General features: G+C 34.0%; 1 protein-coding gene across 1 annotated transcript in view; it reads left to right on the forward strand.

The window, feature by feature from the left end:
- The window catches only part of LOC140452251 (dual serine/threonine and tyrosine protein kinase-like), a 115,726-nt gene that overhangs the window by 75,351 nt on the left and 20,251 nt on the right, over positions 1 to 20,124 (forward strand). Inside the window, exon 5 of the mRNA XM_072546390.1 lies at positions 6,276 to 6,457. Coding sequence (XP_072402491.1) covers positions 6,276 to 6,457 — 182 coding nt within the window. The remainder of the gene's footprint in view (positions 1 to 6,275; positions 6,458 to 20,124) is intronic.

Consider the following 20,124-nt stretch of genomic DNA (forward strand, 5'->3'; position numbering starts at 1 on the left):
ACTCATGCATAGGTCTTTTGCATATTCCGGTAATTTGGTCGATCCATCTTGTTGGGGACCTTCCTCGTGATCTTCTACCTTCTACTTTTCCTTGGATAATAAGTCTTTCCATGTTTTTTGTGTTTGCTCTTATAACATGCCCATAGTGTTTTAATTCTTGGGGATGGACTTTGCTGGAGAGCCGTTTGCTGAATTATAGCTAATTGAAAATTTAATTATTTGTCCTGTGGTCGGTCCACGGATTTCGTAACATTCTTCTTCAACATAGTACTTCATTGGCGTCTATCTTATTTCTTTCAGTTTGTCTTAGGGTCCAAGATTCACATCCATATGTTAGTATTGGGAATATCAAGCAGTTGATCAATTTTTTAAGCTCATTTTTAAAGTTCGTGAAATTTGAGAGACCTTCCATATTTTGGACATCTCTTTTACGGCATCTTTTGCCAGATAGCATTTACGTTTTATTTCTTCCTGTAGTGACCCTGTGTTTGTGATCAATGATCCCAGAGATAAGTGAGCTCACAATTTCAAACTTCTTCTTAATGTGCCTATCTTCTAGAGATGTTGGCGAACACATTGACCCATTTTTATTCTATTCACAGCAGCTCGAAATAGATCATTTGACGTTAGACCAATCCACTTCCTAATTTTAGCCAGCCAGGATATACGTCTTAGTCCAGGGCCTCTCTTACCCTCAATCTTGCCTTGTACAAACAATTGTAGAAGTCGGTATTTATTATTACGCATGATGTGACCGAAGTAAGCCAATTTTCTATTCTTTACGATGTTATTAGCCTTTTCTTAGCGTCTGGAGAATAGTTATGTTACTTGTGTGGTGTATATATGAGACCCTCAACATACGTCGGTATCACCACATTTCAAATGCCTCTAATCGTTTTATGCCATCTTCTGTAAGGCTCCAGCTTTCTACTCCATAGAGGAGGACACTAAAGACGTAACATCTAGGAATTTTTCTCATGGCGCCGTCTAATTTCGAAGGTTGGTAATCCAAATGGCAATTGTAGTTTTGGAAACGGCTGCGCGAAAGATTTCTGCGGATGAGCGGTCGAACCATCTCCTCAGGTCTTTCAGCCACGAGTTCTGGCGTCTTCCTACTGATCTTTTGCCCTGTACTTTTCCTTCCAGTATAACTTGAAGTAATTCGTATCTTTCGCCTCTCAACACATTACCCAAGTATTGCATTTTCCTCTCTTTGATTGTTCTTAGTAATTCTTTTTGTTTACACATGCGACGAAGTACCTCAACATTAGTAACTCTTTGTACCCATGGAATTCTCAGCATTCTAGGAATCCTTATGCATATATTAATACTTAAAGATAAGTTGCAGAGAATCTTCCTAATGCTATTGAAAGACCTTCTGGCTTTTTCAATACGAGTTTTTATTTCGTAGCTGTGGTCCCAAGTATCCTTAATATTGCAGCCCAAATAGCATATATTTTTCCACTCTTTCTAACGGTGTATCGCCTATTGTAATTTGGTAGAGACCGTATACATCCTTGTCTGACGGTGTATCGCCTATTGTAATTTGGTAGAGACCGTATACATCCTTGTCTGACATCTTGTTCGGGATGGAATTCGTTTGAGAGTGTGTCAAGTACTATTCCAGTAGTGTGTTCATATAGTATTAAGTGTTGTGGTACGCCTGCTTATTTTAGTATGGGAGATGGTTCTATAATTTTCGCATTTAAGGAAGCAGCCTTTTTTATTTATTGTCGTTATTGTAGATTTTGTCCAGTCGTCAGTCTGCTTGGAATGCTATATTTTGTTACAGTGCAAATCAAGCAATTTTATTCAGCTTTCTTCTGTGGCTTTGAGCATTTCAGCTGTTATCATATCTGGAGCTGGTGCTTACATAATTGAAAATTAAAATTTGCATTGGAATAAACAAAAATGATAACAATTTCAAAAACTTGTCTCACAAGATTTTAAATAGTTATTTAACGTAAAAAAAATTAACTTTTTTTATATCTGCAATGGTGACTTTGATAATTTAAAGGGTTGAATGATTTATTACGAAGTTTTAAAGTCTTGTTAATGTTAATAATAAACAAATTATAATGAGTTTTAAAAAATGGCTATGTCGGTGTTAAAAATGGCCGCAGAACATTTAAAAAAAAAATCCACAAGGAAAATAATTCCTGCAGCTGGCTGTATACTACGTATCACAAAAAAGAGGTTAAACCTCTTCAAACGGACTTCAACTGGTAACTTGAGTAAGAGGTTTACTCTCCGGACACTGGAACTCACTGAAAGCATGGGTATATGTTACCTGAAGTAAAATTTAATTAAAATATTAAACATCAAATAATAATAATAACATTATGTACAATCTTTGTTAACTTTATATATTTTAAAGGGTTTTTACCCTAATATTTTGGTGGCTCAGGCATGTTAACCTGAATTTTTAACCTGATGATGGAACTGTTGTTCCGAAAACGTTCGTGTTTTTGATGTAGCCCTTTTAAGGGTTTTTTAAATATACCCATTTACAAAGATTTAACCTCTTTTTTTTTAATTTTTTTTTAAATTGGTGAAAAATTACCAACGAATTTGAACTCAGAATTATAAAATACTTACTCCTCGCAATGTTTGTAAACATGTAAACATGATGTCAATTCTAATTTCATCGGTTTTAATAAATTATTTAAACGAACTATATATAACATTTTATTTAGTAAGTCTAAAAGAAATTCTTTTTAAAAAACTTTAAAAAAAAAGTAAAAACTTCTGCGTGGACGACTTTTTTGACGGATCTAAAAAATGATTTTTCTTCACCTAAACTTCGATTTATAAAAGGTCAAAATAAAGGCCCCAATTTGAAACCTAATACAAAATACTTCACGTGTATTAATATTTTATTTGATTGGGCTAAAGTTGAAACAGTTACACTGGAATTCGGTCATGCTTTCTTTATTCGCCTTTTTAACGCTGTAAAAAGTTCGAACTCAACAGAAATGGTTTCTACATTTATTGTTATTTGCAGAGATATACACTTTGGAGACATATCGTTACTCAGATGACCGATTAACGATATGCATGAAATAAAAAATAAAGTGGGAGTTATTCATCATGATACAACCTCTGTTTGCGTCCACTGTTGGACATAGGCCTGCTCAAGGTTTTTCCATTTATTTTTGTCTTGTGCTGTTGCAACACAATTTGTCGAGATTCTCTTCATGTCATTTGACCAGCGGGTGGGAGGGGTGCATAACTCCTTGGCCTCCATTCCAGAATCTTTTTTGACCATCTCCCATTCCGCAATTGTACTGCATGTCCAGCTTATCTCTATTTAAACCTTATAATGCGTTCGAGGTCTTTATGTATGCTATTAATCGAGATCTTTATGTATGCTTTATAGACTACAACAAGTCATTCGATAAGGTAAAACATGACCGACTTATAGAAGTACTCAAAAACAAGAATCTGGATGTGAGGGATGTAACATTGATCTCAAATTTATACTACAGCCAACGATCAAATGTGAAAATTGGAAGAGAAGTGTCAGAAGAAGTGGAGATAAGGAGAGGGGTCAGGCAAGGTTGCATACTGTCGTCGTTATTGTTTAATGCTTATTCTGAAGAAATTATACAAGAAGCTTTGGTAAACGAGACAGTCGGCATAAAAGTGAACGGAAGTTTAATTAACAACATTAGACATGCCGACGTTACAGTCATAATAGCCGACAACTTGGAAGACTTAGAAAGAATAATGAACAAAATATTAAGATATAGTGGAGAATACGGACTCTCTCCCTTAACATCAAAAAAACCAAATTCATGAAAATTAGCAAGAACAACAATTCAAACGAAATATTAACGGTAGGCGGCCAGCAGATTGAGAGAGTAAAAAGATATACTTACTTGGGAACGATAATCACAAAAAATAACGATTATACTGCAAAAATAAGAGTCAGAATTGAAAAAGCACGTGCCAACTTCGTGAAAATGAAAAATATTTAATGCAGCAAAGATCTGACATTGGCCCTCAGAATAAGGCTAATTAAATGCTATGTACACAGTGTAGCTGTGTCTACATTAAACCGGAATACAATAAATCGACTTAACGCGTTTGAAATGTGGACATTTAGAAGATTGTTAAGGATTCGCTGGGTAGATAGAGTCACGAATACAGAAGTGTTAAGGAGAATAGGCAGAGAGAGAGAGAGAGAGAAATGGAAAATACAATAAAAGGAAGGAAATTCCACTATCTCGGACATGTGATAAGAGGCGAAAGATACAACATCTTGAGACTCATAATTTGAGGAAAGGTAGAGGGTAGGAGAAGCGTAGGAAGAAGACGCGTTTCCTGGTTGAAGAACCTGAGAGAGTGGTTTGGTTGCAGCTCAAGGCAATTTTTCAGAGCAGCTGCCTGGAAGGTCAGAATAGCCATGATGATTGCCAACCTTCGTCGCGGAGATGGCACTTAAAGAACAAGAAGAATGCGTTCGAGAACATCATCTACCTCTGACGTTCTAAGTGACTACTCGTTTCTTACGCTGTTTCTCAGTGTTATTATCACAATCTTTTTATTTCTAAAATATTTATGTATTTTATACCTATATTTTGGTACACTAAAGAGCCCTTTAGAGTCCTATTTTAGGACACTAAAAAAACAGCTGAAACAATCTTATACAGGTTTTTGAAGGTTCTAAATGAGGGATAGCTGATGACAAATCCTTAAAGACGCAAAACTGATTTGCTTTGTTTTTTTAGTTAAACATTCATAAAAAATGAAAAAAAAAATCATTTTTCCCTATAAAACGTTTATTATTCGTTTAGAGAAAAATTGTTCCAATAAAAGTTGTAGATTTTAAAGAGTTCTTTAATTTGTGAGTTTTTATATTAAAATACATAAACAATTGACCGAGATAATTGCAAAAAAACCTCTATTTTTGCAGTAATTTATAAATGTTAATAACTTTGTTTTTGGAATAATGACATGTAATATACCTACTTGTCATTATTTCAACTACTGAGTTATTGAAGGTTTTTTTTAATAATGACATGTAATATAGGTAATAATAATAATTATCGCAAATGACTGCAACGAGCTTCAAAGACTCAAGCAAAGCATACACACAGCAAGTCAAGAATATGGTTTAGAACTCAATGCAACCAAAACTAAATGCATGCTCAACAGCAGAACACAACAACCTCCGATGCAATTGACATTAAACAACCGAAAAATAGAACAAGTGGAGACATACACATACCTTGGAACCACAGTCAACACAAAATGGGACCAGTCAACAGAAATAAGATCACGAATTGAAAAAGCGCGAAACGCGTTCAACAATATGAAAAAGTGGTTCACAAGTAAAATCTCAATGGAACTAAAATTAAGACTGGTCAAGTGTTATGTCTTCCCGGTCTTGTTCTATGGAGCAGAGGCATGGACCACAACGGAAGCCACCCTGAAGAAACTAGAATTCTGTGAGCTGTGGATATATCGCCGTATTCTTCGGATATCCTGGACAGACCACATCACTAACGTAGAAGTAATGCAGAGAATAGGCAAAAGCAAAGAAATAATCTTCACCGTAAAGAAACGGAAGCTTGAGTACTTCGGACATGTCATGAGGCATACTAAGTACCGGCTGCTACAGTTAATAGTCCAAGGAAGAATCGACAGTAAGAGGGGACCGGGAAGAAGACGACACTCATGGATGCATAACCTGCGACAACGGTTCGGACTAACATCGACCGAACTGTTCAGAGGTGCCGTAAACAAAGTCAAAATAGCCTTGTTAATAGCCAACGTCGGAAACGGATAGGGCAAAGGAAGAAGAAGAATATAGGTAACTAATTAAAATTGTGGCAATTAATGAGTTATTGAAGTGTGCTAAATCACAGCTAGATGGTCCAGATAGAGTCCTGGAGAGCGATTATTTAAACAACTGTACTGATCCAAACAGTGACTATAGCAGATCACAATCGATTATTTTTGAGGCATCTAATTTAAGATATAGAACGGTTTTTCTTTAAAATGTATAAGAAACGTTTTATAGGCAAACAATAGTTTTTTCACTTTTCATTCTTACCTTTCACTTAAGCCCATACAAATTCAGTAGAGTTTAGTTCGCAGTAGTAGAGAGGAAGTCAAAATACTGCAATATTTGGTCTTTGCCATTACGTCAGTATGTTGTTTGTGTACATTCGTAAAAATCCTAAGGAATCGTGACTGGGTAGTGATTTATACTCCTTCTCTAAATACCAAACAAAGTTTAGATAACTAATTGAATTAATTTTTTACAGGGTTTATAGATTTTACGGATAATTCAAAGACTGATATTACGAAAGCCAAAAAGAATGCTTTATGCCTTGAATGCTCTTTAGATACTTTGATAGGTGATAAAAATATTAATGAAGACTTCCTGGAACACATTCGCAACGTACTCAAATTTACGATATTTCGGTTAGCTGCCCGGATGAGTGATGTAAGTATATTTATGTCTATATATGTAAAACATGTCTCCTTTATCTCTGCACATAATAAAATGATCACGTTAATTTGACAAGTGATAACAATTGCAAAAAAATGTACTAAGCACTCAAGAAATAATATTTTACACAGGGCGTTTCTTTGGGAAAGTAACATACGTTAACCGTAAAAAGGGGACACATAGGAGATCTCAAAAATCCCATACTCTAAGGGTTTTACTTCATCAATAATAAAGATGCTGGGTGCTTTATCTATCTAAAAAAAAGTTTAAGGCTCAAAAGACAAATGAACATTTTTTAAAAAATTTTTAGTTATTTTTGTTAATAACTTATTTATTTTATTTTCCATTTTACACTAAAAAGTACTATGAATAAAGTTCTAGACAATTTAATTTGCTACAAATAATGTCTAATAAAATTTTCTGTAGGGTTCCTAGTTTAATAGATACATCGCGAAAATCCTTTGCACACCTTATTTCAAGTTGCGGGTATTCAAGAACCCGCTCAATTACGGAGCTCTGTGAAATCCGAAAAAATTAAACAAATTGGTAGTGAAAATTATTCTTTAACAATCCCTCTATAATATTGCTCTAATGTCATTTTGTTTGAGAAATTACCACAAAAAAAGTTATAAGGCCCATAAGAAAATTTGTTCAAACTTTTTTAGTTATTTTTGTTTATAACTTATTTATTTTCTATTTTATGATAAAAAGTACTATGCATAATGTTGTATAGTCCATTTCCATCATATTGATAGCACATTATGTATGCAAATCCCTAAACTGTTGATACGGGTGACTCAATGAAAAATAGATATTTGTCAACAAGTTTACAGAAGTATATAGGAAAACAATTTTAAATTGAGTATGACCACCAGGTATAAAGGTTGAAGCAGAATAGAATACAATAGTTTTGAGGGTTACTAATCCCTAAATAAAGTTGCCAGTGTTGGAGTGATGGAGATTAACAGGTACTAATGAATTTACAAGAAATGTAAGATGTTTATTTTATTGGTTATATATAAAATAATTTGTGGCCGTAACAGGGGCCGATTTGTAAAAAAATGAATATTATTTTAATCAAATTCCATTTCAGATTCACTGATTTCTTCAGAATCTAAGGAATCTTCAACTCCAATGTTAATTATTACCGGTTCCAGCATTGCATCAGTCATATTATCCAAATTCCACATTTTATTTCCTTCCTTGTAAGCATGACTAACAGCATTTTTCCAATTTTCTGGAGTTAATTTTGATAAGGAATGTTCTAATAATTGTTAGATTAATTAAAGTCTTCTAATTTAAAAGTTTTGTTGTTGTGTCCGACTTCACCCTTTACTTGAGACCATATATTTTCTATCGGATTCAGATCACAGTGGTATGGGGGTAAACGTAAAATAATTACATCACGGTTTAATGCCATTTCATCAATTATATATTTTTTATAAGCTGCTTTATGTTGCCTTACAATAGGTAATAATTCCTTTTTTGTCGAATTCTCCTTGTACTCAATTGCGTGTTTATCCAACCATTCGATTATCTCTCCTTTTTTTCCATGCCGTTGTTAGCAATTTTTCTGCTAGTCTTGAATGGTAACTAGCATTATCCATGACTATGACATAATTTTTTGGAATTAAATCCAACTTTTACTCAAAATATTCTTCAAAAATGTCAGCAGTCATTTCCTCGTGGTAATCTTTGGTTGATTTTGAGGCAAAACTTAATAATCCACCATTGACAAAACCGTATTCGTTTCCAATATGGGTTATTATGAGTCTGCGTCCTTTTCCAACGGGAATATTGTTTATTCCAGTAGATACACCTTCGATGAATGCCTGACGGAAACTTTTCACATTTGTATCAACCCATAGATATGGTACAGTATGACCTTCATTTAGCCAAGTCTCGTCCAAATAAAAAATTGTTTTCCCTTCTTCTCGGTACTTTTTAATAGTTCTTAGATAATCTTGTCTCCAACATACAATGTAATCTTTTTCAATTAAAACGGATTTTCTTCTATTCTTTTGCCAACGAAATCCCATCTCTCTCAATAGTCCCCATAATTTCTTGTTGCTTATGATTGGTAACTCTTCGTTTTCTCTAATTAATGTTTGGATTTGGTCCAATGTTGGAAATTCTTTGTTAAAAAAAAAATGAGTAGATGCTGCGTCTTATCATGTTTTTATGTATTTCTTCAATTTTCAAGGATTTACTCCCTCCACTCTTCTTGGGAGATGAAACAGTTCCTCCTTTTCTTTCGTTTAGGAATCTATAAATTGTTGCTTTTCCAACCCCTGTCACATTTGAACACATGTTAACGATTTCACGAACATTATTTAAAGGGCGTTGATGTACAAGTGCATCGTGTACATTTAATATTATATTTTTCTCTCTTAGATTGAAGGCACCTTTAAAACTACACTTAACCGGGATAAAACCTGTTGTCGATGTCATTTTTAAATGCAAATAACAAAATATCGACACCAAAAACGTAGGTAGGTAAGACATGAACAATGTACATCTACAAACTAAATGGAAGATGAAAACAATTTCTAGTTTATATTATTGGCATAAGCTGTAATGTGGCATAAAAACTACTTAAACTATCATTAGTGAAGCCTTATCAGTAATTCCAGGTAATCGTTCAAAGAAGGTATTCTTTTTGTGTCAGGCGATAACTTGTATAGAAAACAATAATCACCTTTAAATTACTGTTTACATTAATTTATTTCGTGAAACATTGGATTCTCTCGTTAATCACCCGTGTATAATTAACAATAATCGTGTGTCATATATACCGACGTTTTTTACGCACAAAAAAGGTATAGTGAGATTAGCGGACACTTATTTTACAGAAGATTTTTTAAAAGATAATGAATTCTTGACGGCATCTTAAAATATTAATTTTTTTATTTATTTCAAAACAAGTATAGGGTAACGCCTATGGTTTTTTGACCTGTTGAGGATTTGCATACATAATGTGCTATCAATATGATGGAAAATGACTACAGAGAACTTAATTTGCTACAAATAATATTTAAAATAATTTTGTGTAGGGTTGCTAGTTTACGAGATACGGCGCGAAAACTCTTTGCACCCCTTTTTCCAAGATGGCGGCCACGGGGCAAGGGTAGTGACCCCAAAAACTTGAAGTTAAGCTTATACTCACCTTCTCAACACTTCTTGCACGGCAGCCCTTAAAATGTAACATTTCAATAGACTATATCAGCTGTGCAAAATCTATCAGTTAAAAATGTACAAAATTGTTTTTTTTTTCATTATTCTACCATTAAATAATTGATAACAGCCACAGTTTTTAGTTATATTTTGTCAAAAAAGTGACTACCGTAAATAATTATCTTACCGAAAAACAACAATTCTATTCCCAAATACAGATAACTGTTTATAAACATTTGCAAGAAACATAACTTTTAGACGGCATATTTGCGAAAAATTCTTTTACGCATCAATGACTCGAATGGGGGTTAAAATCAAAGGTGGTGCCCTAGATTTCTCACTCCTGTACCAGCCGATATGTACAGCACTGCAAAAGTAATCTATATAACGATCCGAAACTATGTGTATTGAATGCTTTACTGTATCAAATTGCCGAAAATGGGGTCACAATTTTCCGAAAACCAAAGATTGTCCCTGCTATTGGTACCAATATTTTTGTACGGCATTAGGTCTCAAGTCATTAGCTTTGTATTACCTACCGTAAGTTATACCTGTAAGTCAGTGTAGTCGTAGACGTTGCGGGCCGTATTAAATTTGAAATTATTATAAAGGGCCAGAGAACTCGACTAGTTCAAAAAAAGTTTATTTTAAAAAATAAAATACAAACGAAATACTATTGACAAATATTTTATTATGGTTTACAATTTACATGTTATGTTTAAAATTTAACATAAAATAAAAAATCAATGGGATATTTGAGGCAAGGGTTTATCCTGTACTAACTTCTGCACATCTATATCTATGCTAGTCGTAGTGAGTAATACACGCTTCCAGAGAATCGTTTTCCATGCCATTACGTGTTTTAGATTTAATATGCTTCAAAGCAGAAAATGTACTTTCACATATATACGTACTACCAAATATTGAATATAGTTTCAACGCAGAGTTACGAAGTTTAGGAATTTTTCTTTGCTTGAAAAGACGAATCGGACTGTACTTCGCACAGCTCTAATTGGTATTCTGCTGATTGGTTCTGGATTGTTAAAAAGCTCAAGATCGGGTTTTAGTGCATCAAATTCCGAAAACCTTTCATCGAATTCTCTTTTTATTTCTGTAAGAACTTTTGCAAACCTCGAGAAATCGACCATGGTTTCTTCTTGATTTATTTAGAAACACGCAGGAAAATGTGTAAAGTCGTTTATTTTCATGCAGTTCTCGAAAAGATCAATTTTTTTGCGAAATGTCTCAATTTGACCAACCAACTGTGATACTGTCTTATTTTTCCCCTGGAGTTGTAGGTTTAATGTGTTCAAGTGAGAGGTAATGTCTGTTAGAAATGCCAGTTCATGAAGAATTGTTGTGTTCTTAAGCTTTGTTATAAATACGTCCGCGTTAATAACAATTCCCGTTTCAAAAAACAGTAAGATCTATTTTCTTAAAGAAAAAAAAATTCAAAGGCATTTACCTGCACTAAACCAGCGTATTTCTGAATGTAGGGGGACGTCCTTATATTCAGTATTTAATTCCTCCAAGAAATAGATAAATTTTCGGTGACGCTGAGCTCTGTTTCCTCTTCTTAAGCTGTTTACTATCTGCACTACAGTTTTCATAGTATCGTTGATTTTAATTATCTTTGGGCAGAGAGCCTCTTGATGGATAATGCAATGAAACATAACACAGTTAACACCATTTTCCCGCAAAAGTCCAGCCAATCCCGTTATGCGTCCCGTTATTGCTTTTGCTCCGTCGGTGCAAACGCAAGAGCACTTTTGAAAACCGCCTATATTTTTCACAGCGTCACTAACTGCTTCAAATATATTTATACCTTTGGTCCCGTCTTCCATGTGGTGCAGTTTTAGAAGTTTCTCAGTTACACAAAAATCTTCACTGATGCATCTAACAAAAATGAATAGCTGATTTTTGTCAGTAATATCAACAGATTCGTCCAGGGCTAAGGAGTAGTGGAAACAATCACGAACTGTGTCAATCATTTTTTTAAATACATGAGTATTCAGCTCATCAACTCCTATAGATGCAGTTTGATGGGAAAGTGAAACACATTCAAAATTTTTGGCCCTCTTTTCATCTCCAAAGGATCGCGCCATTTTAATGGCACACCGCTTGATCATTTGGGCGTGCATGATTTGGACGCTAAATTTAAAATTCGACACTGAAAAATAAAATTACCTGTTTCTGCATACATGATTTGGACGCTGGGTGTAATTGAAATGTAAATGGAAAGTTAGGTAATAAAATTCTAGAGATTAAGCTTGATAAGGTTTATTAGTCACTTTGAAATAAATACGACATACATTTTACGAAATAGAATCGATCGATACAGTTAGTTTGATACTCATGTATCCTATTTCTAACGAACATAATTTTTTTTCTACTCTTTGGATCTTTAAGTCTATTACTTTCACTATTACAGACACTATTAATTTTAATGTAAGTTTCAGTTTGAAAATTTTTTAAAACATCAATAAAATGGAAAATATTTGGATGAGCATGGTAAAAATTATCATTAAAACGCGAGTGGAACGATTCACAAGCATTAGTTGTTAATTGTAAACTCTCACTCATCGCAGCCCACATCTCCGACGGAAATATTGCGTGGTCGCCAATGTAGTTGTCCAATAAGTAGTCGGAAAACTTTTCAATTTTTGAATCCTTTGGTTGAATAGCCATAAAATCATATATGAAAGATTCTTCGACTTCTGAGGGAGGTAAAAATGGCAGCCCAAAAATATATTTCAGCCATTTAGATATTTCACTGTCTGCCAATTTATATTCCCGAATTAAGCCACAACCACCGATATTACGATACCAAGCTTGCATAAGATGAAAACGGCACCCTTTAATGTGCACATTGGGAAATTCAAAACGCGCAGCATTGTGGATAGCAATTTCAAAATCGGAGAAAATGATTTTTGGATTGAATTTTAGACCAATTACTTCACATTTGCGTTTCAAAACATTAAATAGTTTTATATAGGTTTGTTCCGATTTGTCGGGAAGTAAACAATAACACAATGGTATATAATGTCCATTGATAAATACATGTATGGTAAAAAATTACTTGAAATATTGAGCACAGTAACTAAATGTACCGTCCATATAAATCGTTTCACTGCCGCAGAGAAAACGCATGTTAGTGTTACACGAGAAGATGATAATGTTAGAACTTAGTTTATCTTACCTTATTTGCGTTAGAACGCAAATATAAAATTCTCGTCTTTAAGTGTTTTGATATTCATAATATTTACCGCAGCAATAGTTTCTTCTTTACTTTTGGGCAGTTTTGGTTGAGCCATTCGCCGTTCACTGTATATTTGATTTCGTATTAAATTAACGTCTTTAACAGACATGTGGCTCAAGCAATCTACATTTTCTTTCAACGCACTATGTATGATTTTGGACGGCCTTTCGGTCAAATTATCCTTAGCCTTCCTTTTCTGTTCATGTTCTAGATTACTTTGGATCACTAACTTTTCTGGCCCTTTCGTGAATATCTTCGCTTTACACGACCGTTTTACGCACCTCCAATACGTTTCTCCCGATTTTAGTACTTTATCTTGAGAAAAAGTAAAACTGTTCACTTTGAGCAAAATTTTACCACGATTACTTACTAACGTTGAAATTTCCATGCTCACTTTTCACTATTCTCTGACAAACTAATAACTAGTAACTAAGTAAATTTCAATGACCATCATTAAACCCTAATTATATCTAATATCTGGTACCTGCGATAATCCTTCCGGCAGCGTCCAAAATATTCCGTATTTTTTTTGTGCTGGGTTTCATAATGCCTACTAATATTGTATTCTTTTGATACCGCGAGTACTTGACAACAAATAATGCACTGACGTTTGCCTTTTAATTCGATGAAGAAATATTGATTTTCCCATTTTCCTTGGAACGTACGATTCTCTTCGAAAAATTTTGCGCTTTTGGCACTACTCATTCTGAATTTAACATTAAATCTATTCGCCACTGTTAATTCAACACGACACGTTCCAGCTGACTGAAGCTCACTGCCACTGCCTGCTCATCGGGAGTGGGTCTTCAAGGTTAACTACTTTCTTAACATTATGGAAAGTTAGACAGGGTTGGAACAAGTAAAAGTTATCAATGGCAATATTTTTGAAATATGTTTGTGGGGGCCGCAGTTTAACGAGCCTCGGGCCGCATGCGGCTCCCGTGCCTGAGGTTGGACCACACTGCTGTAAGTTATAAATACCACACAGATCAAAATTGACGGCATACTTTCTAAAATTGTTATTACATATTGTAGTATTGATTTATATGTAATTCATGCTGGGTCTTATGACCTCTTAAAAATGTCCCATGGGCTTGTAGTCTATTCAACAAGTATGTATTTAACAAGTAAATGCAAAGGTTCATTGGGTCATTTATGTTGGCAACGAAAAAGTAAAGTCTTCAGTTCACTACAAATATAATAAAGAAGTTTATAAGTAAACGCCTACATTATTAGATTACTATACTTACAATCAATTTGTAGTCTTTCAGATGTTTTAGAAACTGTAAAGTTACTCAACATATTGAGCAAATATCTTAACAAAAAACTCAACTAACTACAAAGCACCAAAGTCAAACACCAAAGACAACCAAAAAGACACTGCGTGTTGCTTGTATAGAAAATAGGAGCATCAGCACATGTGTTTATTTTATTTCTTTGTGGGTGGTTGTACCTTCACTGTGCGAATTGTTGAAAAGGAATTGGTAAAAAAAATATACTGGATTTGTGGAATAATTTTTTCGAAGGGAGGTTGTGGATGGCGGAATATATTAGACTATTTGTTGGGCTCGGATATAGAGTTTGGTATGATTGTTATTTATTGTGTAAGATGAGAGAGTGATAAATCTGCCTCGAATTATCGATGTCAGTTCGTTTATTAAGAGCTGTTGGATGTTTAAGTTGTGTTAACACTGTACTAGTTGCAAGAACAGTAGAAGAATTACAACGACTACTTACAAATATAAATATTGCCTGCAACAATTATGGCGTAAGTATCAAAATCAAAAAAACTAAGTATATGGTCTTCAGTAAGAACATGACACAACCAACACATATTAGTATAAACGGCATTCAAATTGAAAAAGTATCAAGTTACAAATACTTGGGTACTTCAATAAACGAAACTGGAGACCAAAACAATGAAATAAAAAGACGTATCGAAATTGCCAGGGTCACTTTCATAAAGATGAGGAAATTCTTCTGCAACAGAGATATAAGCATCCCTCTCCGATTAAGAATGCTAAGGCGCTACGTATTTAACACGCTATTATACGGTGTAGAGGCCTGGACTCTCAAGCAGAACAATATAAAAAATATTGAAAGTTTCGAGATGTGGTGCTACCGTCGAATGCTGAAGATAAGTTGGGTTGAAAGAGTTACACATTTTGAAGTATTGCGAAGGATAGTAAAAGACCGAGAAATTTTGTCAAGGATCAAACGAAGAAAACTCGAATATTTGGGTCACGTGATGAGAGGACATAAATACGCATTACTTTAAAATATAATGCAAGGAAAAATAGAAGGAAAACGGAATCCAGGCCGTAGAAGAATGTCATGGCTGCGTAATTTGAGAGAGTGGTTTGGTTGTACCACTAATGAACTCTTTAGGTCAGGTGTAAACAAGGTCAGGATAGCCTTGATGATTTCCAATCTCCGATAGGAGTAGCACCAGAAGAAGAAGGATGTTTAAGAATATGACACATTTCTAGGAGGGATCTCTTCTGATAATTTTGTTGTTTGGGCAGTATTTTGACGTTTGTGAAGTCGATTTGATGTTTGGTTGAGATGGCATGTTGTGCCAAGGCACAAGAAGGTTTGAAAATCCTAATGTCGCTTTTAAGAGAAATTAAACGACCTTGAAGAGAGCGGCTGATCTGGCCAATGTAGCAGAAGTTACACTCTGCGCAGGGTATGTCACAGACAACATTAGTATGATCAAAATTATATATATCTTAAGGTTTTGTTTTTTTTTATAATATTTCTATGAGTTTTTTTGATAATTTTTAGATTTTCTTTTCTTTTGTAGTCATAGTTTATTTTAGTTCATTTACTCCTAATATAGTTTTGGGAATATAATTTTGCTACGATAATCAAATCAAATCAACAATAAAAAATCAAGTACCGTTAAATTGAAATTATTTATTATCATGGGAACCAAGACTAAATTCGGACGAATTATATGAATGCATTTGATTTTATTTTAAAGGAATCCTATCAATGACGCACTTGTTAGTGTTTTAGTACATCGAATGTAATAAAAATAATAATAATATTATATAAATTGTAAGTAAGAAGATTGGAATGTTGATAGCATTTGTTTCATGTGAAATGATAACTTATAATTCTTTGAAATAACACGTATGCCATTTCTTGAAATAATTTCACAATTTATTCGCAAGATCATTTTACGTTGATAAATTGGTAGAATATGAGTACATAGTGTTTATCTTGCTTTTAGTTTAAGCACCATTTTAGGACGACTCTGTATACAATATTTTTTGACCAAGTTTACACCTGAGAATGTAGATCAACTATAATATTTAATACTTCTTTGGATTTTTTCAATAACGCTTTTTCTCGAGACTCTATATCCCCTTCTATTCTGTTTTTTTCTCCATTTTCATTCACTCATGATACCTATTCCAGGGGTCTGAAACCCTATATCAGCTATATGGAGGACGGCTACCATATATTTTTGGAGTCACTCCAAGTGGTTTCGTTGGGTTAGGTTAGGGATTTAAAAAAAAGCTATATATATAGGTATATATATATATATATATATATATATATATATATATATATATATATATATTCAGGGATTCTACAGTATTCACTGCCTTCCCTCGCTCAACCGTTTCCATCTCTCTCTGTAGTCCTATTCTCCATCGTTTAGGCCTCTCTTACTCATGGCGTCGTCTACTTCGTTCCTCCAGGGTTTTCGGGGTCGTCCTCTTTTCCTCCTTCCTATGGGGCTCCATTCGATTATTCTCTTTATCCATCTGCTGTCGCTAGTTCTTCTTACATGTCCATACCACTTTAGTCTTTTTTGTTCTATATGTGTTAGTATGTCTGTTTCTATTGATGTTCTTTGCTTTATTTCGTCATTACTTCTCCTATCCATTGTTGTTACTCTGCAGCATCTTCGCAGGCATTCCATCTCTGTTGCTACTATCTTACTGCTGTTTTTCTTGTTTATGATCCAATTTTCAGCGCCATATGTCATAATACTTCGCACTAATGTTTTATAAATCTGTGTTTTTGTCTTCATATTTAGGTGTCTATCCCACCATACTGAGTTAAGTTGTCGGATTGCTGTTCTTGTTTGTCCTAATCTTTGTGTATCTTTTTCTTGATTATAAACCCCAAGTATTTGAATTTATCCTTTCCTTTGATTGTTACGTTGTCATCAATCTGTAGATCTTCTATGTCTTCTTCACTTGTAGATAGGTACTCTGTTTTCGCAAGGTTAATATCTAGGCCAGCCTTGGTATATTCTTCTTGTAGTTTCTTCATCATGTAGCTGAGGTCGTCTTGGTCTTGTGCAATCACTACTTGATCGTCTGCAAAGCTTAACGTATATAGGTATTCGTTCCGTACCGGTACTCCCATGCCTGTACGGAACGAATATCAGCTACTAGGGTTATATTTCATTTTCATTATAATATGTAATACAATTATGGTTTTGTAGCTAACTTCAATTTGCTCTTTGCGCTGTTGCCGTATAAATAATCAAACAATCATAAATAAGGAAATACGGATATTTTTTTATTAATACGTAGGCAATATGTCTGCGAAACTTGCTTTATGGAATTATTTTAATTTTGAACTTAAAACTAATGAAAATTCTTGATTTTTAACATGTTTCTAGATTTGTGCGTAAATACATGTCTAAAAAATAATATGATATAGAAATATTTCTGCTAACATCTAAACTCAACCACAATTTTTTCAACCCTTAATTAGGGGATGCGCAGAGTCGCATTTCTTCCCAAGTCGTCGTTGAGTAAAGTGCAGTTAGACGTGTTAAAAAAAATGGCGTGTACGGGTTGCAACGTGGACATTTTAGAAAGTGGTTTCGTGGCTAACAATGAACAAAAATTAATGCAGTTTTATTTCAACCACGGGGTGATAATATGCCAATGTGGAAATTGTGGCAAAAATGGCTTTTAGATGCAATAAAAAGTCTTAATGAAGAAAAAGTGTGAATTTTGTATATCGGCAAGAAAAGGTACGTTTTTGAACATGCTAGATCGCCGTTAGACAACATTTTTCTGCTGGTGTCCGCTTTGTTGCATTTGAAGTCTCTACAGCAATTTCTTGTGCACAGTGATTTGGGGATATCTCCAGCTACGATGGTTAACTGTATAGTCATTGCAGATAAGTGTTTATCAGTTTCGCTAAAAACAACTTTACAAAACATGAGGCCCGGGCACCTTCGTAGAGATAGATGAGGCGATTCGGTGGAAGGAAATACAATAAAGGGCGTCTGTACACCGGTCAATGGATATTTGGGACTAAACATTGGGAACTTTTTCGTTATTCCTGTCGAAAGGAGAGATGCCGACAATTTGCTCGAAATAATTCACGAATGGATTCTTCCAGGGACAAATATTTATAGTGATTGTTTGAAATCTAATAATTGTTTGGACCATGAAAGATTTAAACATCAAACTGTGAATCATTCAAAGCACTTTGTCGATCCGGATACTGGCCCTCACGCCAATAATATTGAGAGGTTGTGCATGAAGAGTACTTTATTGGATAACTTGCCGAATTTTACTTTAAAAGGAGATTTCCTGACCGCATGGATAGGCTACACCATTTTTTATGCACCGGCATACTAAGGTAGGTTGAAATCCATATGTATTGGACTTATTTTGATTTAAAAATATTCATCTTTGTTCCGTAAAAATAAATTTTAACTGTCTCAATTATGTTTATGTCTTAAACTCAACTAGTGCGCAACGGTAATTTCGATGTGCAATTAAAATGAATTTGGACTATTTAAGATACTAGTACAGATTAGAAGGCTAAAAATGCATATTTTCAAAAAAAAATTCTGAGCTCCTTTCTTAGATACGAATATGTTTTTTTTTAAATATATTATCTTTGAGTTAAACCAAAATTTTTTTTTTGTTTTTAGTTCCCATTTTTAAGAGTTTTAAAGCTCCACGTAAATATATAACCACCATAAATCGACTACGTTTTGGACATGTGTGTTACCCAAATCATTTATTCAAAATAAATGTGATTGAAGACCATAATTGCAAACATTGCGGTAAACTGGGTGATCTTGATCACATCTTTTTTGAGTGTCCCAAGTTTCAACAGCATTCAAACTCTCTCTACAAAAATTTAATTAAATATAATATGTATGCACCATTCAATATCCAGTCACAACAAATATACAATACCATTATAGATTTCTTGTCAGACACATGTACGATTCTATAAGATTTGTACGCGAGCATGAAACTTTTCATGATCGTGTGGGTTTCAAGTTTAGATTTGCATCTTTCGTTTATCCTAAATATTATCACTTTTGCAACACTTTATCCATTTTCCGTTTTGTTTATCTACTTAAAATGTCTTAATGGCCCCTAGACGAGAAGCAAGTGACCCCGTATGTTTCCTTATCGTATTTTCTTTTATTAATTATCCGTTAATTTTGTATTAATGATAGGATTGATAACAACTGATAGCCCAGGCTGTGGGGGAAAAAAGGGTGATTTTACACTGCAATCCAGGAATTTATGTAATGTGGCCTAGGTTATAAAGGGCAACCTCAGGAGCAATCCCCCAGTTAATTCAACAAAAAATTCTTGGTTATTTTTTATTTATGAGCGTTTATAGGTGCAAAATACGTATTTTTTGAGTTTTTTTCATTTGTGAGTTGTAATGGGCAATTTCTGTATAGATTATGAAAGTACTCTAAAAGACCTTCAATTTGAGTCGGTATACGTTCAATTTAATTTATTTGTTATTGCAAAAATGACGAATGAAGGTCAAAATTAAAAAACGTAATATTTATCGCAACATTGCTTTTTTTTATTTCAAATATATTACATTCAAGCCTATAAAATTACGAATCGAATGAGCCGTAGTAGGCCTAGATCGCTTAATTTGTTGCTGAGATACGTTAATTAGTTTTTCCCACGACCTTCAGCTTTGAATGCTCATAGGATTGCCAAAAAAAAAAAAAAAAAATGGTAGAGGGCTAATACTTGTTTCATTCTCTTCATAAAGCCGTAAATTTTCATATTCCACTGAAAAATAATGAAAACAAATTAAGAAACGAATCTGGCGACGCTCGGAAAAATTTGCAATATCTCGATGAAAAATGAACCGATTTCGATGATTTTTTTAATCTGGGGTAGCTCTTCGAAATAATAACATCTGGAATACTTTTACCCTTAAAAAATCACCCCCAACCGCCCTAACAATTTTT

This window comes from Diabrotica undecimpunctata, chromosome 10 (assembly GCF_040954645.1).
Source record: "Diabrotica undecimpunctata isolate CICGRU chromosome 10, icDiaUnde3, whole genome shotgun sequence".
Classification (NCBI taxonomy): domain Eukaryota; kingdom Metazoa; phylum Arthropoda; class Insecta; order Coleoptera; family Chrysomelidae; genus Diabrotica; species Diabrotica undecimpunctata.